Source organism: Coregonus lavaretus (genome assembly GCF_964263955.1).
Source record: "Coregonus lavaretus genome assembly, contig: HAP1_SCAFFOLD_1806, whole genome shotgun sequence".
Lineage (NCBI taxonomy): Eukaryota > Metazoa > Chordata > Actinopteri > Salmoniformes > Salmonidae > Coregonus > Coregonus lavaretus.
Genome location: NW_028161871.1, coordinates 74,106 through 96,167, shown reverse-complemented (window position 1 = coordinate 96,167; position 22,062 = coordinate 74,106). Strand labels below are relative to the sequence as shown.

The window sequence follows — 22,062 nt, the reverse complement described above, 5'->3', positions numbered from 1 at the left end:
CTCCTTTCCTCTCTATCTCTCTGTCTCTCTCTCTCTCTCTTCTCTCTCTCTCTCTCTCTCTCTCTCTCTCTCTCTCTCTCTCTCTCTCTCTCTCTCTCTCTCTCTCTCTCTGACTCTCTCTCCTTTCCTCTCTCTCTCTGTCCCTCTCTCTCTCTCTCTCTCTCTCTCTCTGTCTCTGTCTCTGTCTCTGTCTCTGTCTCTGTCTCTCTCAATTTCTATGTCTATGTCTTTATCTTGTGGATCAGGGAGGGGGTCCAGATGGTATTTCCTTATCGTAGAGCACTGGAACATTTATTTTTTCCACATTTCTGCGATATCTTCTTGTACTCCCTTTACAGGTATCTCTTATAAAATAGATGTTAACTCAATGAGATAAAAAATACAGGGGTTATCTCATTTAATGGTACATTAAATAGAATGACATTGTGTATTTTGTATGAAAATGTAACTTGCAGAACTTGAGATGTATAAAGGCCTGCCCAGCCATGAGGCAGGGAGTGTGAAATGTATGTAACTGAAAACAAACACAAACAGCAAAACTGGATATACCAGTTTTAAGCTTGCGTCTCAAACAGCACCCTATTCCCTACATAGTGCACTACTTTCAACCAGGTCCCATGGCGCGCTGGTCAAACGTAGTGCACTATGTTGGGAATAGGGTGCCATTTGGGACGTAACCTAGCTCTCTTACAAGTCTAGCACAACAGTAATTCTCACAAAGTAAAAACACTGGCACAACTTCTATACACAAGTTTCCACCACCTCAAAGGATAAGAGTGAATTATTGGTAAGGGAGGCACATTAATAATATTTGGATGGATTCACCACAGTTCTAAGAGGAGGTCTGGCTGGAGGATGGAACATCTTTGCCAGCTGTTAGGCCTATTGTACTTCAGCCAGGCCAGACAGACCTTGGAGAGGGAATCATTCTGCCACAAAAATAAATAAATCCCAACTAACACCTCCCCAAAACATTCACGTTTAACTTGGTCCAAATAATACCTCCCCAAAACCTTCATGTTTAACTTGGTCCAAATAATACCTCCCCAAAACCTTCACGTTTAACTTGGTCCAAATAATACCTCCCCAAAACCTTCACGTTTAACTTGGTCCAAATAACACCTCCCCAAAACATTCACGTTTAACTTGGTCCAAATAATGCTTCCCCAAAATCTTAATGTTTAACTTGGTCCAAATAATACCTCCGCAAAACTTTCACGTTTAACTCGTTCCAAATAATACCTCCCCAAAACCTTCACATTTAACTTGGTCAAAATAATACTTACCCAAAACCTTCACATTTGACTTGGTCCAAATAATACCTCCCCAAAACCTTAATGTTTAACTTGGTCCAAAAAAGTCTCCCCAAAACCTTCACGTTTAACTTGGTCCAAATAACACCTCCCCAAAACCTTCACGTTTAACTTGGTCCAAATAACACCTCCCCAAAACCTTCACGTTTAATTTGGTCCAAATAACACCTCCCCAAAACCTTCACGTTTAACTTGGTCTAAATAATACCTCCCCAAAACATTTTCTTAGTTTCAAAGATATGATACCACCCACCGGGCAAAGACCTATCGTCATATCAACATAAAATGTTGGTCGATATTTCATGACGTTAATAGAATATTAATTCAACTCTTCGGTATCTTCTATTCTCCCATGGTGCTTTGCGGTGCAGGTTTGGTTCTCTCCTCTGATTGGTCACTTGGCATGGAAGAGGAGGCGCTTGACCTGAGGTGCAGGTTTGGTTAATTTCTCTGATTGGTCACTTGGCGTGGAAGAGGAGGGTCTTGACCATACCGGCCAGAACCTTGGGGAGCTGGGAGGAGATGACCTCTGACATCATTTCAGGGAACTCAACCTTCATGGCGTCAGCCTGGATGTAGGTACTGAGACAGTACAGGTTCACCTTCTTTACAATCTGGGGGAGTGGTAGAGAGGAGGAGAGGGAGGGGAAGAGATGGGGGAGGAGTAGAGAGGAGGAGGGGGAGTGAAGAGAGGAGGAGAGGGGTAGAGAGGAGGAGAGGGAGGGGAAGAGATGGGGGAGAGGGAGGGGAAGAGAGGAGGAGAGGGAGAGGAAGAGAAGAGATGGGGGAGGGGTAGAGAGGAGGAGAGGGAGGGGAAGAGAGGAGGAGGGGGAGGGGAAGAGATGGGGAGGGGTAGAGAGGAGGAGAGGGAGGGAAAGAGAGGAGGAGGGGGAGGGGAAGAGATGGGGGAGGGGTAGAGAGGAGGAGAGGGAGGGGAAGAGATGGGGGAGGGGTAGAGAGGAGGCGGGGGAGGGGAAGAGATGGGGGAGGGATAGAGAGGAGGAGAGGGAGGGGAAGAGATGGGGTAGGGGTAGAGAGGAGGAGAGGGAGGGGAAGAGAGGAGGAGGGGTAGAGAGGAGGAGAGGGAGGGGAAGAGAGGAGGAGAGGGAGGGGAAGAGAGGAGGAGAGGGAGGGGAAGAGAGGAGGAGAGGGAGGGGTAGAGAGGAGGAGAGGGAGGGGAAGAGAGGAGGAGAGGGAGGGGAAGAGAGGAGGAGGGGGAGGGGAAGAGAGGAGGAGGGGTAGAGAGGAGGAGAGGGAGGGGAAGAGAGGAGGAGAGGGAGGGGAAGAGAGGAGGAGAGGGAGGGGTAGAGAGGAGGAGAGGGAGGGGAAGAGAGGAGGAGAGGGAGGGGAAGAGAGGAGGAGAGGGAGGGGAAGAGGTGGGGGAGAGGGAGGGGAAGAGAGGAGGAGAGGGAGGGGAAGAGATGGGGGAGGGGTAGAGAGGAGGAGAGGGAGGGGAAGAGATGGGGGAGGGGTAGAGAGGAGGAGGGGGAGGGGAAGAGATGGGGGAGGGGTAGAGAGGAGGAGAGGGGGGGAAAGAGAGGAGGAGGGGGAGGGGAAGAGATGGTTGAGGGGTAGAGAGGAGGAGAGGGAGGGGAAGAGATGGGGGAGGGGTAGAGAGGAGGAGGGGGAGGGGAAGAGATGGGGGAGGGGTAGAGAGGAGGAGAGGGAGGGGAAGAGATGGGGTAGGGGTAGAGAGGAGGAGAGGGAGGGGAAGAGAGGAGGAGAGGGAGGGGAAGAGATGGGGGAGGGGTAGAGAGGAGGAGAGGGAGGGGAAGAGATGGGGGAGGGGTAGAGAGGAGGAGGGGGAGGGGAAGAGAGGAGGAGGGGTAGAGAGGAGGAGAGGGAGGGGAAGAGAGGAGGAGAGGGAGGGGAAGAGAGGAGGAGAGGGAGGGGAAGAGAGGAGGAGAGGGAGGGGTAGAGAGGAGGAGAGGGAGGGGAAGAGAGGAGGAGAGGGAGGGGAAGAAAGGAGGAGAGGGAGGGGAAGAGAGGAGGAAAGGGAGGGGAAGAGATGGGGGAGGGAGGGGAAGAGATAGGGGAGGGGTAAACATGTCAACGCTTTATCCTCAACAAATCATGGTCATAATACCTGAAACTTTTATCCAATGATTTACGACTGGGTGTAATAGGCTACGATCCCGATAACCTAGACCTGTCCATAGCTGTAATAGGCTACGATCCCGATAACCTAGACCTGTCCATAGCTGTAATAGGCTACGATCCCGATAACCTAGACCTGTCCATAGCTGTAATAGGCTACGATCCCGATAACCTAGACCTGTCCATAGCTGTAATAGGCTACGATCCCGATAACCTAGACCTGTCCATAGCTGTAATAGGCTACGATCCCGATAACCTAGACCTGTCCATAGCTGTAATAGGCTACGATCCCGATAACCTAGACCTGTCCATAGCTGTAATAGGCTACGATCCCGATAACCTAGACCTGTCCATAGCTGTAATAGGCTACGATCCCGATAACCTAGACCTGTCCATAGCTGTAATAGGCTACGATCCCGATAACCTAGACCTGTCCATAGCTGTAATAGGCTACGATCCCGATAACCTAGACCTGTCCATAGCTGTAATAGGCTACGATCCCGATAACCTAGACCTGTCCATAGCTGTAATAGGCTACGATCCCGATAACCTAGACCTGTCCATAGCTGTAATAGGCTACGATCCCGATAACCTAGACCTGTCCATAGCTGTAATAGGCTACGATCCCGATAACCTAGACCTGTCCATAGCTGTAATAGGCTACGATCCCGATAACCTAGACCTGTCCATAGCTGTAATAGGCTACGATCCCGATAACCTAGACCTGTCCATAGCTGTAATAGGCTACGATCCCGATAACCTAGACCTGTCCATAGCTGTAATAGGCTACGATCCCGATAACCTAGACCTGTCCATAGCTGTAATAGGCTACGATCCCGATAACCTAGACCTGTCCATAGCTGTACAAATAAATATTCAGAGTATTAATGCACAGTTTAATGCCCCTTAGGCCTTAAGGCACACAGTAGAAACACAAACAGGTTCAGTTACACAGTAGAAACACAAACAGGTTCAGCTACACAGTAGAAACACAAACAGGTTCAGTTACAGAGTAGAAACACAAACAGGTTCAGTTACACAGTAGAAACACAAACAGGTTCAGTTACACAGTAGAAACACAAACAGGTTCAGTTACACAGTAGAAACACAAACAGGTTCAGTTACACAGTAGAAACACAAACAGGTTCAGTTACACAGTAGAAACACAAACAGGTTCAGTTACAGAGTAGAAACACAAACAGGTTCAGTTACACAGTAGAAACACAAACAGGTTCAGTTACACAGTAGAAACACAAACAGGTTCAGTTACACAGTAGAAACACAAACAGGTTCAGTTACACAGTAGAAACACAAACAGGTTCAGTTACACAGTAGAAACACAAACAGGTTCAGCTACACAGTAGAAACACAAACAGGTTCAGTTACACAGTAGAAACACAAACAGGTTCAGTTACACAGTAGAAACACAAACAGGTTCAGTTACACAGTAGAAACACAAACAGGTTCAGTTACACAGTAGAAACACAAACAGGTTCAGTTACACAGTAGAAACACAAACAGGTTCAGTTACACAGTAGAAACACAAACAGGTTCAGCTACACAGTAGAAACACAAACAGGTTCAGTTACACAGTAGAAACACAAACAGGTTCAGTTACACAGTAGAAACACAAACAGGTTCAGTTACACAGTAGAAACACAAACAGGTTCATTTACACAGTAGGCTACAAAGTGCATCTCCGAATGACGCAACACCTTATCCAAACAGGTTTGAACCGGGTGGTTCTTAACGTTTGGATGACGTTGTCTTTATATTATATTGTATTGTAATAACCTTTAGCCTCAACAGTACCAAAGGGAAAAAAAAGTGGCATGCTGGGAGAATGACCGTGGTTTAGTTTCCTCCAAATCATTGATCAGTGATACTTCACTATCGTCACCTCAATTAGATAGACTATAGCAAGTCGTGCTAAGGAGAGGCATGTGAAGCAGATGGCTTTATAAAGGAATGAAGTGGACATCTAGAAGGAGCCTAAAGAGATCTTCATATTGACGCCTACATCATATTGGACAGTGGCCTCGCTCATCCTACATCATATTGGACAGTGGCCTCGCTCATGCTTACAGAACGCTATTACATTTACGTCATTTAGCAGACGCTCTTATCCAGAGCGACTTACAAATTGGTGCATTCACCTTATAGCCAGTGGGATAACCACTTTACAATATGTTTTTTTTGTTTTTTGTTTTTTTTTGGGGGGTGAGGTAAGGGGGGGTAGAAGGATTACTTTATCCTATCCCAGGTATTCCTTTAAGAGGTAGGGTTTCAAGTGTCTCCGGAAGGTGGTGTGTGACTCCGCTGTCCTGGCGTCGTGAGGGAGCTTGTTCCACCATTGGGGTGCCAGAGCAGCGAACAGTTTTGACTGGGCTGAGCGGGAACTATGCTTCCGCAGAGGTAGGGGAGCCAGCAGGCCGGAGGTGGATGAACGCAATGCCCTCGTTTGGGTGTAGGGACTGATCAGAGCCTGAAGGTACGGAGGTGCCGTTCCCCTCACAGCTCCGTAGGCAAGCACCATGGTCTTGTAGCAGATGCGAGCTTCAACTGGAAGCCAGTGGAGTGTGCGGAGGAGCGGGGTGACGTGAGAGAACTTGGGAAGGTTGAACACCAGACGGGCTGCGGCATTCTGGATGAGTTGTAGGGGTTTAATGGCACAGGCAGGGAGCCCAGCCAACAGCGAGTTGCAGTAATCCAGACGGGAGATGACAAGTGCCTGGATTAGGACCTGTGTCGCTTCCTGTGTAAGGCAGGGTCGTACTCTCCGAATGTTGTAGAGCATGAACCTACAGGATCGGGTCACCACCTTGATGTTAGCGGAGAACGACAGGGTGTTGTCCAGGGTCACGCCAAGGCTCTTTGCACTCTGGAAGGAGGACACAACGGAGTTGTCAACCGTGATAGCGAGATCATGGAACGGGCAGTCCTTCCCCGGGAGGAAGAGCAGCTTCGTCTTGCCGAGGTTCAGCTTGAGGTGGTGATCCGTCATCCACACTGATATGTCTGCCAGACATGCAGAGATGCGATTCGCCAGCTGGTTATCGCCTTTACACATCAGTTTGGACATCTTCTGCACTTTATTGATAGCTGGAAAATGCTAAAAGATTCACAGAATATAATATAATAACATCGAAAAGGATTGCATTATAATCCCACTGTATGATTTTCATATCTCATATAGCAACTGAAATAGACTATTCACCACCCGCCCACCGTTCATTAGACCTCCACATTATACCCTGATCTAAAGGTACAGGAGAACATTAGACCTCCACATTATACCCTGATCTAAAGGTACAGGGGAACATTAGACCTCCACATTATACCCTGATCTAAAGGTACAGGAGAACATTAGACCTCCACATTATACCCTGATCTAAAGGTACAGGGGAACATTAGACCTCCACATTATACCCTGATCTAAAGGTACAGGAGAACATTAGACCTCCACATTATACCTTGATATAAAGGTACAGGGGAACATTAGACCTCCACATTATACCCTGATCTAAAGGTACAGGGGAACATTAGACCTCCACATTATACCTTGATCTAAAGGTTCAGGGGAACATTAGACCACATTATACCCTGATCTAAAGGTACAGGGGAACATTAGACCACATTATACCTTGATCTAAAGGTACAGGGGAACATTAGACCTCCACATTATACCCTGATCTAAAGGTACAGGGGAACATTAGAACACATTATACCTTGATCTAAAGGTACAGGGGAACATTAGACCTCCACATTATACCCTGATCTAAAGGTACAGGGGAACATTAGACCACATTATACCCTGATCTAAAGGTTCAGGGGAACATTAGACCTCCACATTATACCTTGATCTAAAGGTACAGGGGAGCATTAGACCACATTATACCTTGATCTAAAGGTACAGGGGAACATTATACCTCCACATTATACCCTGATCTAAAGGTACAGGGGAACATTAGACCACATTATACCCTGATCTAAAGGTTCAGGGGAACATTAGACCTCCACATTATACCCTGATCTAAAGGTTCAGGGGAACATTAGACCACATTATACCTTGATCTAAAGGTACAGGGGAACATTAGACCTCCACATTATACCCTGATCTAAAGGTACAGGGGAACATTAGACCTCCACATTATACCTTGATCTAAAGGTACAGGGGAACATTAGACCTCCACATTATACCTTGATCTAAAGGTACAGGGGAACATTAGACCTCCACATTATACCCTGATCTAAAGGTTCAGGGGAACATTATACCTCCACATTATACCCTGATCTAAAGGTTCAGGGGAACATTAGACCTCCACATTATACCCTGATCTAAAGGTACAGGGGAACATTAGACCTCCACATTATACCCTGATCTAAAGGTACAGGGGAACATTAGACCACATTATACCCTGATCTAAAGGTACAGGGGAACATTAGACCTCCACATTATACCTTGATCTAAAGGTACAGGGGAACATTAGACCTCCACATTATACCCTGATCTAAAGGTACAGGGGAACATTAGACCTCCACATTATACCTTGATCTAAAGGTACAGGGGAACATTAGACCTCCACATTATACCCTGATCTAAAGGTACAGGGGAACATTAGACCACATTATACCCTGATCTAAAGGTACAGGGGAACATTAGACCTCCACATTATACCCTGATCTAAAGGTACAGGGGAACATTAGACCACATTATACCCTGATCTAAAGGTACAGGGGAACATTATACCTCCACATTATACCCTGATCTAAAGGTACAGGGGAACATTAGACCTCCACATTATACCTTGATCTAAAGGTACAGGGGAACATTAGACCTCCACATTATACCCTGATCTAAAGGTTCAGGGGAACATTAGACCACATTATACCCTGATCTAAAGGTACAGGGGAACATTAGACCTCCACATTATACCCTGATCTAAAGGTACAGGGGAACATTAGACCACATTATACCCTGATCTAAAGGTACAGGGGAACATTAGACCTCCACATTATACCCTGATCTAAAGGTACAGGGGAACATTAGACCTCCACATTATACCCTGATCTAAAGGTACAGGGGAACATTAGACCTCCACATTATACCTTGATCTAAAGGTACAGGAGAACATTAGACCTCCACATTATACCTTGATCTAAAGGTACAGGGGAACATTAGACCACATTATACCCTGATCTAAAGGTTCAGGGGACCTGAGGCCTCCATCGTAGTTTCCCTGCCTCCCCAATACATTTGTAGTTCAGTTTAAATTCTTCTCTTACAGTCCTTAGCCTTTCTATGATGTTTTCAAATATAGCATTTTGGGAACGGGTGAACCCTTTTTTTCTCATTCGGGACGATATCTCTTCATAAATAGGCCTATCTTTATTTGATGATCTTTATTTAACTGGCTGGTGTGATTTTTTTTTTTCAGGGCCCGTGATTGTTGGCCAAATGTATACGCTTTGGTTGTCCGGATTCGTTTGCACTTTAAGGATATCCATACAAGGTGCGTCTTTCGACTACCTCCGGAGATGGTCAGGAAGATCTCTAATCGAAATCAGATCGCATTTGATTTGTCTACACCCTGTCTAAAGATGTGGACACAATCAGGATGTGGACAGTGGACGCATGTTAGGAGCAGGTATAAACGGGGCCGGTGATAGAGCAGTGACATAATGTCCTGTACCTCATGCATGGAATCCATGAGCTTAGTGAGATGGTAGAAGCGCTGAGAGGAGGCCATCATGCCTCTTTCCTTCAGATGGATAGCCTTGGTCAGCTCCCGAATGTAGTTCTGTCTCATCTCCTCAAACTGGGCCTGGCTCTTTAAGCCCTCCAACGGAACTATGGAGAGAGACAAGGGACAATGGGTCATCAACCCGGGAACATTATGGCTTCATCCAAAACGGCACCCTATTCCCTATACAGTGGTGCAGCGGTCTAAGGCACTGCGTCGCAGTGCTGGAGGCGTCTCTACTGACCTGGGTTCAATCCCGGGCTCTATCACAACCGGCCGTGATCGGGAGTCCCATCGGGCGGCGCACAATTGGCCCAGCATCGTCCGGGTTAACTCTAATTCACGGAGACGCTACTGTGCATAAAGGTCCAATGCAGGCGTTTTTATCTCAACGTCAAAACATTTCTGGGTAACAATTAAGTACCTTACTATGATTGTTTTCAATTAAAATTGTCAAAAAGAAACAAAAATACCTTCTTAGCAAATAGCAATTTCTCACGCAAGAATTTTGCTAGGACTGTCTGGGTGAGAAGGGGAAAATTACTGTAGCTGTTATTGGCAGAGAGGTTTGGAACTCTCTTTCTTATTAGTGTAATTAATTGAACTAATTTACCACAAGGTGATGTCTCCATGGAAGGCCAATATTTCATTCCATCAAAACAGGCAAACATCTCAGGCAGTCTTTCCAAACAGCTCTTACACTCCAAGGGCATTATCATCACTTTCACAATTTCACAGTATTATTCCAACATCATAGTGTAAAAAAAAATATATAAAACAGGACAATTACATTTTTGACTGCACTGGGCCTTTAATCGTATCGCATCATTTCAATCTAAATGGACCATTAGATTTAGAAGAACTTTATTTCTCCTGAGGGAATTTTAATTCCCACATGAGTGAGGAAATATGCAGTGTAGATATGCAGTGTAAATATGCAGTGTAGATATGCAGTGTAAATATGCAGTGTAATTATGCAGTGTAAATATGCAGTGTGAAATATGCAGTGTGAAATATGCAGTGTGAAATATGCAGTGTAAATATGCAGTGTAAATATGCAGTGTGGAATATGCAGTGTGGAATATGCAGTGTGAAATATGCAGTGTGAAATATGTAGAGTAAATATGAAGTGTAAATATGCAGTGTAATTATGCAGTGTAAATATGCAGTGTGAAATATGCAGTGTGAAATATGCAGAGTGTGAAATATGCAGTGTAAATATGCGGTGTAAATATGCAGTGTGGAATATGCAGTGTGGAATATGCAGTGTAAATATGCTGTGTAAATATGCTGTGTGAAATATGCAGTGTAATTATGCAGTGTAAATACGCAGTGTGAAATATGCAGTGTAAATATGCAGTGTGAAATATGCAGTGTGAAATATGCAGTGTGAAATATGCAGTGTAAATATGCAGTGTAAATATGCAGTGTGGAATATGCAGTGTGGAATATGCAGTGTAATTATGCAGTGTAAATACGCAGTGTGAAATATGCAGTGTAAATATGCAGTGTGAAATATGCAGCGTAAATACGCAGCCACAAAGCCTACTCTGTGTTCTCCTGAAGTACCAGGGAGAAAGTGAGAGAGACAGTGACATAAATTGTGACAATTTGTTTTTTTGACTTACAACATCACTGTCTGCGTACTATGTATTTTTGCTTAATCTTAATCTTTAGCTTAATCTTGGTTTTACTTCACTTCAACTTTGTTTGAAATGCCAACTACTCTCATAAAATCTGTTTTCACTTTTTAGAACATACGTGGAAGTCCCTTGGATCTCTTGAGACTTGACCGTGAACTTGTTTTCGATGGGTTCAGTCTCTGTTCATGTAAAGGTCAATGTCAAACTGCTACTTAATAACATCTGCTTCATAAATCCTCCCTTGTCCCAGTCCGTTTTCCCCAGTTCAACAACACGTTATGAAACACTGTATATCTCTAGGTCTAGTGACAATAGATGTGTCCCAAATGGCACCCTATTCCCTATATAGTGCACTACTTTAGACCAGAGCCTGGGCTATATGTGATAGGGTGTCATTTTGGACAGAGATAATAGTGTAACCAACACTTTACCATCTGCTTCAGATGTCTTCTGTTTGTTCTTATTTGATCCTAACAGGAGTCTGTTGGGCCAGGAAGGTTAGCGGAGGGTCATCAGTAGTGTTTTAAAGAGGAAGTGGGACTGTGATGTGTTGTGATGTGTTTACCAGTGTTGAGAATCATGATGGCTTTCATACAGAGGAACTCTTCTTTGGTGACCTGGAGACTGGTGAACTCCTGAGGGATGAACTGCATGGCCAGACACAGATCATAGATTGGAGATCTCCTCATACGATCCCTGGGAGACAATACAATATTTTAAATTGAGATATATCGTAATGGGATTTTATTGTTTAACTAAATAGTTGGATAAATGAAAAAAAAAAAAAAAAGGTTTTAATAATTCAATTCAGATTAATATAGAACATTGACACAACTTACTGGCTGAGGATGAGATCAGGAGCGAAGTACAAGTATTCACTGGTGACGTTCTGGAAAGATCTCCAGCCCAGAGAGAACACCATGAGGTTCATCCAGGAGTACTGGATGAGCGTCATCTGATCGTTGATGTGGAGGCCACGGAACCCTGTCAACAAACCAGAGAAAATAGTATGTGTAGTTTTCAAGAACGTTTTTTACTTGCAATGACTGTGATATGTGGTTATTTTACCTACCATGGTTGAATGCACTGACTGTAAGTCACTCTGGATAAGAGTGTCTGCTCAATGACCAAAACATTAATGTAAATGTAATAAAAGAAGAGAGAATGACCTTTATTAACACTTATCTACTGTCATTTGAGTTGAAATGGTTCATTACCTTTATTCGTACTTATCTCCTGGGACAGCGACGTGTGAGGTTGTGTCTCTCTCTGCGGGAGGTAAGCTTGGCTCATATTGTGTCGAGTAAAGCTTAAACCATGTATTTAGATTGTAGGTAGGTATTGTAGGTAGCTTATCTAGGTAGTTATCGTAGGTTATTGTAGGTAAGTATTGTATTCGGCTCAGCCCGGACAAAGTATGAGGCTAGCTGACTCACTACCTGGACCAATAAAGCTAGCTAGCTAGCGGGTAGCTACTGGTAACTATTAGCAACTGTGGATTAGCAGTTGTTTCCAATGTTATTCAACGCTTAAGTGTACCTGTAATTATGCCAGCTAGCTACCTACCATTCAGCTGTTTTTCTAACCTCATTATCTGAAGCATTAACGTTAGGTAGTTAGTAGCTACTGTACTCGAAATGTAGCTAGCTAGTTGCTTCCTGGATAGCTAACTAAACAATAGCTGGAACGACCTAGCTTTAATATTTAGAGACGCGTTCTCTCCGTTGGGACAGACGCGAACTGGCTGAATAGATTCAGTGGCTAGCTTTGCACCTAACTGGCTAACAGTAGCTACTAAGGGTAAGTTATAACCTACATTTATTTTTGTTTTGTTTTTACATACTGGTAACCAGAGTTGTTCAAGGGAATTTGGGACATGGGTGACTAGCTAACGTTAGCTTGGCTCTCTGTGTGTTCGTGCAGTGGGAAGAGGGGTTAGTTCGTTGGCAGAGAGCAATGGCTAGCTAGTATGCTAACTATTCTAGCTAACTAAATGGCTGAATAAGTTGACGACGTACTCACTCAAACTGTCAAAACCACCCCAAAACTTTACACAATGTTAGACACGGACACAAATGATCTGCTTGGCGTGTTAACACACTGGTGGTTTGTTGTAACCGAGTATTGGTGCTAAACCGTGTTATTGGAGGCTGGCATGCTAGTTGGCTTTGGCGTCATATGATTCGGTGTCCCAAGTTAGCTAGCTGAATAAAGTAAGTTAGAGTCTATTCCTAGAAACATTGAACCACTGTAGTTTACAACAATTATAATTTCTAAAGTGGAAGTTGGGAGAGTTATATTTGAGTGTTTCAGTGAAACGTAAGTGAGGGAGGCCCCGCTCTCTCGCTTTCCCAGATGTTGAATTCATTTCATTCCGATCTCCTTTGCATTATTGTAGCCTTTCTCTGTAGCCTGTCAACTATGTGTCTGTCTATCCCTGTTCTCTCCTCTTTGCACAGGCCATACAAACGCTTCACACCACGTGGGTGTTCTGGTGGTCCCTGCGCGCACAACCCACGTGGAGTTCCAGGTCTCTGGCAGCCTCTGGAACTGCCGTTCTGCGGGCCAACAAGGTAGAGTTCATCTCAGCCTATGCTACCCTCCAGTCCCTCGACTTCTTGGCGCTGACGGAAACATAGTTTACCACAGAAAACACTGCTACTCCTACTGCTCTTTCCTCGTCTAACCATGTGTTCTCGCATACCCCGAGAGCATCTGGTCAGCGCGGCGGTGGCACAGGAATCCTCATCTCTCCCAAGTCGAAATTCTCTCTTTTTTCCCTGACCCATCTGTCTATCTCCTCATTTGAATTCCATGCTGTCACAGTCACTAGCCCATTCAAGCTTAACATCCTTGTCATTTATCGCCCTCCAGGTTCCCTTGGAGAGTTCATCAATGAGCTTGACGCCTTGATAAGTTCCTTTCCTGAGGATGGCTCACCCCTCACAGTTCTGGGTGACTTTAACCTCCCTACGTCTGCCTTTGACTCATTTCTCTCTGCCTCCTTCTTTCCACTCCTTTCCTCTTTTGACCTCACCCTTTCACCGTCCCACCCTACTCACAAGGCAGGTAATACGCTTGACCTCATCTTTACTAGATGCTGTTCTTCTACTAATAGTCTCCGACCACTACTTTGTATCCTTTTCTCTCTCGCTCTCCTCCAACACTACTCACTCTGCCCCTACTCAGATGGTAATGTGCCCTCGCAACCTTCGCTCTCTCTCTCCCGCTACTCTCGCCTCTTCCATCCTATCATCTCTTCCCTCTGCTAAATCCTTCTCCCTCCGATCTCCTGATTCTGCCTCCTCAACCCTCCTCTCCTCCCTTTCTGCATCTTTTGACTCTCTATGTCCCCTATCCTCCCGGTCGGCTCGGTCCTCCCCTCCTGCTCCGTGGCTTGATGACTCATTGCGAGCTCACAGAACAGGGCTCCGGGCAGCTGAGCGGAAATGGAGGAAAACTAGACTCCCTGCGGACCTGTCATCTTTTCACTCCCTCCTCTCTACATTCTCTTCCTCTGTTTCTGCTGCTAAAGCCACTTTCTACCACTCTAAATTTCAAGCCTCTGCCTCTAACCCTAGGAAGCTCTTTGCCACCTTCTCCTCCCTGCTGAATCCTCCTCCTCCTCCTCCTCCTCCTCCTCCTCCCTCCTTGACGACATCCGATCCTCATTTATTAAGTCAAATGACACCGCTGGTCCTGCTCACACTGCCCTAACCTATGCTTTGACTTCTTTCTCCCCTCTCTCTCCAGATGAAATCTTGCGACTTGTGACGGCCGGCCGCCCAACAACCTGCCTGCTTGACCCTATCCCTTCCTCTATTCTCCAGACCATTTCCGGAGACCTTCTCCCTTACCTCACCTCGCTCATCAACTCATCCTTGACCGCTGGCCATGTCCCTTCCGTCTTCAAGAGAGCGAGATTTGCACCCCTCCTCAAAAAACCTACACTCGATCCCTCCGATGTCAACAACTACAGACCAGTATCCCTTCTTTCTTTTCTCTCCAAAACTCTTGAGCGTGCCGTCTCTAGCCAACTCTCCTGCTATCTCTCTCAGAATGACCTTCTTGATCCAAACCAGTCAGGTTTCAAGACTGGTCAATCAACTGAGACAGCTCTTCTCTGTGTCACGGAGGCTCTCCGCACTGCTAAAGCTAACTCTCTCTCCTCTGCTCTTATCCTTCTAGACCTATCTGCTGCCTTTGATACTGTGAACCATCAGATCCTCCTCTCCACCCTCTCCGAGTTGGGCATCTCCGGCGCTGCTCACTCTTGGATTGCGTCCTACCTGACAGGTCGCTCCTACCAGGTGGCGTGGCGAGAATCTGTCTCCGCACCACGTGCTCTCACCACTGGTGTCCCCCAGGGCTCAGTTCTAGGCCCTCTCCTATTCTCTCTATACACCAAGTCACTTGGCTCTGTCATATCCTCACATGGCCTCTCCAATCATTGCTACGCAGACGACAAACAATTAATTTTCTCCTTTCCCCCTTCTGATAACCAGGCGGCGAATCGCATCTCTGCATGTCTGGCAGACAAATCAGTGTGGATGTCGGATCACCACCTCAAGCTGAACCTCAGCAAGACGGAGCTGATCTTCCTCCCTGGGAAGGACTGCCCGCTCCATGATCTCGCCATCACGGTTGACAACTCCATTGTGTCCTCCTCCAAGAGTGCAAAGAGCCTTGGCGTGACCCTGGACAACACCCTGTCGTTCTCTGCTAACATCAAAGCGGTGAGCCGATCCTGCAGGTTCATGCTCTACAACATTTTTAGAGTACGACCCTACCTTCCACAGAAAGCGGCCCAGGTCCTAATCCAGGCACTTGTCATCTCCCGTCTGGATTACTGCAACTCGCTGTTGGCTGGGCTCCCTGCCTGTGCCATTAAACCACTACAACTTATCCAGAACGCCGCAGCCCGTCTGGTGTTCAACCTTCCCAAGTTCTCTCATGTCACCCCGCTCCTCCGCACACTCCACTGGCTTCCAGTTGAGGCTCGCATCTACTACAAGACCATGGTGCTTGCCTACGGAGCTGTGAGGGGAATGGCACCTCCTTATCTTCAGGCTCTGATCAGACCCTACACCCAAACGAGGGCACTACGTTCATCCACCTCTGGCCTGCTAGCTCCCCTACCTCTACGGAAGCACAGTTCCCGCTCAGCCCAGTCAAAGCTATTTGCTGCTCTGGCACCCCAATGGTGGAACAAGCTCCCTCACGACGCCAGGACAGATGAGTCACTGACCACCGTCCGGAGACACTTGAAACCCTACCTCTTTAACGAATACCTGAAATAGTATAAAGTTATCCTTCTACCCCCCCCCCCCCCCCCATAAAAAAAAAGAAGAAAAAAAAAGTGGTTGTCCCACTTGCTATCATAAGTTGAATGCACCAATTTGTAAGTCGCTCTGGATAAGAGCGTCTGCTAAATGACGTAAATGAAGTACATTTGAGTTTAAATGGTTCCTTTATTCACACTCGTCTTGTCACATCTCCTCCCGTTGCTCCCCTCCGGCGCTCTGATTCGCCGGTCTACTGAGCCAACGGTCTGAGCGCACCACCTCGGCAACACCAGAATGGAAACCCAACGCACCCTAATCACCTCCAGCGCACCTGCACCTCATCATCTCATCACCACCCCTATATAGCCCTGGACTGTTCAGTGTTGTGTTGTGTGTGATTGTTAGTGTCATGTCGTGTACTCGCTCTTTGTTGTTCTCTTGCTCAGTGTTAAGTAAACCTTTACATTGTTGATTCCTGCGTCTGCGTCCTGCCTCTTCGTATCTTCAGTACTCGTCAAACATCTACTGTCATTTGAGTTGAAATGTTTATTAACTTTATTCGTACTTATCTGTCATTTGAGTTGAAATGGTTTATTTCCTATATTTATACATATCTACTGTGATTTGAGTTTAAATGGTTCATTACCTTCATTCATATTTATAAATTGTCATTTTAATTGAAATAGTTCATTAAATTTTTTCACACTCATCTACTGTTACCGTTAGCGGTTTTTTCACCATTGTCCGTGGCCTGCACTACCTACCAGCCAGCTCTAACCTGGACTATTATCGGCCAGTCTGCACAGCTCGTTATCGACCCAGAACCCAGAATCGGATTTTCTGCCGGAATCACTGAATCACTGGACCTTTAACTCTGGATCATCGCAACTAGCTAGCTGCAACCGAATGGATGTTGTTGTTGGCTAATCAGCCTTGAGCTAGCCTCGAGTCAGGCCCATCTCCCGGCTATCTACCCCTCTGTCAACCGGACGGGACCTCCTAGGGTCGACACGGAGCCCCGCCGATCCATCACGACTGGTCTGCCGACATAATCGTCTGTGGTTTCAACAGGCTTACCGTTGCGACGACCATGAAGATCCATCTGCTAGCCCCGGCCTGCTAGCACACGCAATTCGACAGCCATGCTTCCTGCTCGCCTGTGCTGTAGCACCAATTCGAACTACTCTCGGACTCACATATTGCTGTTCACTGGACCTTATGATCACTCAGTTGCACAGCTGATGCCTGCTGGACTGTTCCTTTACCCGGTACCCTGTCCTGTTTTATCTGTTTAGCCTCAGCCCAAACGTTCATCACCATTACCAGTTGTTGTTTTAGCTCTCTCGAATAACACCTGTGATTGCTTTATGCCTCTCTCCCATGTCAATATGCCTTGCCTATTGCTGTTCCAGTTAGTTCTTATTATACAATTTCACTGTAGAGCCCCAAGTCCCTCTCAAACTACCTCAAATAGCTCCTTTGTTCCATCCCTCATACACGCGGAGACCGGCTCAATCGGTGCCTCCAGTGATGCTATCTCTTTCATTGTTACCCAATGCTTAGGTTTACCTCCACTGTACTCATATCCTTCCATATCCTTGTCTGTACATAAAGCCCTGAATCTATTCTACAACGCCCGGAAATCTGCCCCTTTTATTCTCTGTACCCAACGCACTAGAAGACCAGTTCTTAAAGCCTTTAGCCGTATCCTTATTCTAGTCCTCCTCTGTTCCTCTGGTGATGTAGAGGTTAATCCAGGCCCTGCAGCTCCCAGTATCACTCCTACTCCCCAGACGCTATCATTTGTTGTCTTCTGTAACCGTAAAAGCCTTGGCTTTTTGCATGTTAACATGAGAATCCTCCTCCCTAAATTTGAGTTATTCACTGCGTTAGCACACTCCGCCAACCCTGATGTTCTAGCAGTGTCTGAATCCTGGCTTAGGAAGGCCACCAAAAATTCAGAAATGTCCATCCCCAACTACAACATTTTCCGTCTAGATTGAACTGCCAAAGGGGGTGGAGTTGCAATCTACTGTAGAGATAGCCTGCAGAGCTCTATCATACTATCCAGGTCTTTGCCCAAACAGTTTGAGCTCCTACTTCTAAAAATCCACCTTTCCAGAAATAAGTCTCTCACTGTTGCCGCTTGCTACAGACCCCCCTCAGTCCCCAGCTGTGCCCTGGACACCATATGTGAATTGATTGCCCTATCCTCAGAGTTCGTACTGCTTGTTGACCTAAACTGGAATATGCTTAACACCCCGGCCATCCTACAATCCAAACTAGATGCCCTCAATCTCACACAAATTATCAAGGAACCTACCAGGTACAACCCTAAATCCGTAAACATGGGCACCCTCATAGATATCATCCTGACTAACTTACCCTATAAATACACCTCCGCTGTCTTCAACCAGGATCTCAGTGATCACTGCCTTATTGCCTGCGTCTGTAACGGGTCCGCGGTCAAATGACCACCCCTCAATACTGTCAAACGCTCCCTAAAACACTTTAGCGAGCAGGCCTTCCTAATTGACCTGGCCCAGGTATCCTGGATGGATATCGATCTCATTCCGTCAGTAGGGGATGCCTGGTTGTTCTTTAAAAGTGCTTTCCTCTCAATCTTAAATAAGCATGCCCCATTCAAAAAATGCAGAACTAAGAACAGATATAGCCCCTGGTTCTCCTCAGACTTGACTGCCCTTGACCAGCACAAAAACATCCTGTGGCGTACTGCATTAGCATCGAATAGCCCCCGCGATATGCAACTTTTCAGGGAAGTTAGGAACCAATATACACAAGCAGTTAGGAAAGCAAAGGCTAGCTTTTTCAAACAGAAATTTGCATCCTTTAGCACTAACTCCAAAAAGTTTTGGGTCACTGTAAAGTCCATGGAGAATAAGAGCACCTACTCCCAGCTGCCCACTGCACTGAGGCTAGGAAACACTATCACCACCGATAAATCTACAATAATCAAGAATTTTAACAAGCATTTTGCTATGGCTGGCCATGCTTTCCACCTGGCTACCACTACCCCGGCCACCAGCTCTGCACCCTCCGCTGCAACTTGCCCATGCCCCCCCCCCCCCCCGCTTCTCCTTCACACAAATTCAGACAGCTGATGTTCTGAAAGAGCTGCAAAATCTGGACCCCTACAAATCATCTGGGCTAGACAATCTGGACCCTTTCTTTCTAAAATTAGCAGCCGAAATTGTTGCAACCCCTATTACTAGCCTGTTCAACCTCTCTTTCGTAACGTCTGAGATCCCCAGAGATTGGAAAGCTGCCGCGGTCATAACCCTCTTCAAAGGGGGTGACACTCTAGATCCAAACTGTTACAGACCTATATTCATCCTGCCCTGCCTTTTGAAGGTTTTTGAAAGCCAAGTTAACAAACAGATCACCGACCATTTCGAATCCCACCGTACCTTCTCCGTTATGCAATCCGGTTTCCGAGCTGGTCATGGGTGCACCTCAGCCATGCTCAAGGTCCTAAACGATATTATAACCGCAATCGATAATAGACAGTACTGTGCAGCCGTCTTCATCGACCTGGCCAAGGCTTTTGACTCTGTTAACCAACGCATTCTTATTGGCAGACTAAATAGCCTTGGTTTCTCAAATGACTGCCTCACCTGGTTCACCAACTACTTCTCAGATAGAGTTCAATGTGTCAAATCGGAGGGCCTGTTGTCTGGACCTATGGCAGTCTCTATGGGGCTGCCACAGGGTTCAAATCTTGGGCCGACTCTTTTCTCTGTGTATATCAATGATGTCGCTCTTGCTGCTGGTGATTCTCAGATCCACCTCTACGCAGACGACACCATTTTGTATACATCTGGCCCTTCATTGGACACTGTGTTAACAAACCTCCAAACGAGCTTCAATGCCATACAACACTCCTTCAGTAGCCTCCAACTGCTATTAAACACTAGTAAAACTAAATGCATGCTCTTCAATCGAACGCTGCTGGCACCCGCCCACCCGACTAGAATCAATACTCTCGACAGGACCTAGAGTATGTGGACAACTACAAATACCTAGGTGTCTGGTTAGACTGTTAACTCTCCTTCCAGACTTATATTAAGCATCTCCAATCCAAAGTTAAATCTAGAATCGGCTTCCTATTTCGCAACAAAGTATCCTTCACTCATGCTGCCAAACATGCCCTCGTAAAACTGACTATCCTACTGATCCTTGACTTCGGCGATGTCATTTACAAAATAGCCTCCAACACTCTACTCAGCAAATTGGATGTAGTCTATCACAGTGCCATCCGTTTTGTCTCCAAAGCCCCATACACTACCCACCACTGTAACCTGTACGCTCTTGTTGGCTGGTCCTCACTACATATTCATCGCCAAACCCACTGGCTCCAGGTCATCTATAAATCACTGCTAGGCAAATCCCCGCCTTATCTTAGCTCATTGGTCACCATAGCAACACCCACCCGTAGTATGCATTCCAGCAGGTATATCTCACTGGTCATCCCCAAAGCCAACACCTCCTTTGGCCGCCATTCCTTCCAGTTCTCTGCTGCCAATGACTGGAACGAACTGCAAAAATCTCTGAAGCTGGAGACTCTTATCTCCCTCACTAACTTTAAGCATCAGTTGTCAGAGCACCTTACCGATCACTGCACCTGTACACATCCCATCTGAAATTAGCCCACCTAACTACCTCATCCCCATATTGTTATTTATTTAGCTACTTTGCACCCCAGTATCTCTATTTGCACATCATCTCTTGCACATCTATCATTCCAGTGTTAATACTAATTGTAATTATTTTGCACTATGGCCTATATATTGCCTTACCTCCATAACTTGCTACATTTGAACACACTGTATATATATTTTCTGTTGTATTTTTGACTGTATGTTTTGTTTTACCCCATATGTAACTCTGTGTTGTTGTTTTTATCGCACTGCTTTGCTTTATCTTGGCCAGGTCGCAGTTGTAAATGAGAACTTGTTCTCAACTGGCTTACCTGGTTAAATAAAGGTGGAAAAATAAATCAAAATGTGAGTTGAATTGTATTACCTTTAGTAACACTTTATCTACTGTCATTTGAGTTAAAAGGGTTTATTATGTATATAACAATGTTATCATGTTGTTATCATGTCATTATCAGGAACAAGTTGTTCTGCTCTATGTGAAGTACAGGAAGTGACGCGTATCTGTGGGCAGAGTGTGAATGTAGTAACCTAGAAACGTACTCACCGTAGTAACAGTCATCACCGTAGTAACAGTCATACACGGTTGTAGCTATATCATTACCGGTCAACCATAATGGTAGATATATCATTACTGGTCAACCATAATGGTAGATATATCATTACTGGTCAACCATAATGGTAGATATATCATTACTGGTCAACCATAATGGTAGATATATCACTACTGGTCAACCATAATGGTAGATATATCACTAGGTAGATACAATGGGGAAAAAAAGTATTTAGTCAGCCACCAATTGTGCAAGTTCTCCCACTTCAAAAGATGAGAGAGGCCTGTAATTTTCATCACAGGTACACGTCAACTATGACAGACAAATTGAGAAAAAAAAATCCAGAAAATCATATTGTAGGATTTTTAATGAATTTATTTGCGAATTATGGTGGAAAATAAGTATTTGGTCACCTACAAACAAGCAAGATTTCTGGCTCTCACAGACCTGTAACTTCTTCTTTAAGAGGCTCCTCTGTCCTCCACTCGTTACCTGTATTAATGGCACCTGTTTGAACTTGTTATCAGTATAAAAGACACCTGTCCACAACCTCAAACAGTCACACTCCAAACTCCACTATGGCCAAGACCAAAGAGCTGTCAAAGGACACCAGAAACAAAATTGTAGACCTGCACCAGGCTGGGAAGACTGAATCTGCAATAGGTAAGCAGCTTTGTTTGAAGAAATCAACTGTGGGAGCAATTATTAGGAAATGGAAGACATACAAGACCACTGATGATCTCCCTCGAT

At 45.6% G+C, this 22,062-nt stretch overlaps 1 protein-coding gene across 1 annotated transcript in view; it reads right to left on the bottom strand.

Annotated features, from left to right (window-relative positions):
* Window positions 1-381: 381 nt before the first annotated feature.
* The window catches only part of LOC311119977 (progesterone receptor-like), a gene marked incomplete at its 5' end in the record, with an annotated part of 46,109 nt that continues 24,428 nt past the window's right edge, over window positions 382-22,062 (bottom strand). Inside the window, 4 exons of the mRNA XM_084194616.1 lie at window positions 382-1,927; window positions 9,104-9,261; window positions 11,363-11,493; window positions 11,637-11,781. Of these exons, the coding sequence (XP_084050742.1) occupies window positions 1,772-1,927; window positions 9,104-9,261; window positions 11,363-11,493; window positions 11,637-11,781 (590 nt within the window). The 3' untranslated portion in view covers window positions 382-1,771. The remainder of the gene's footprint in view (window positions 1,928-9,103; window positions 9,262-11,362; window positions 11,494-11,636; window positions 11,782-22,062) is intronic.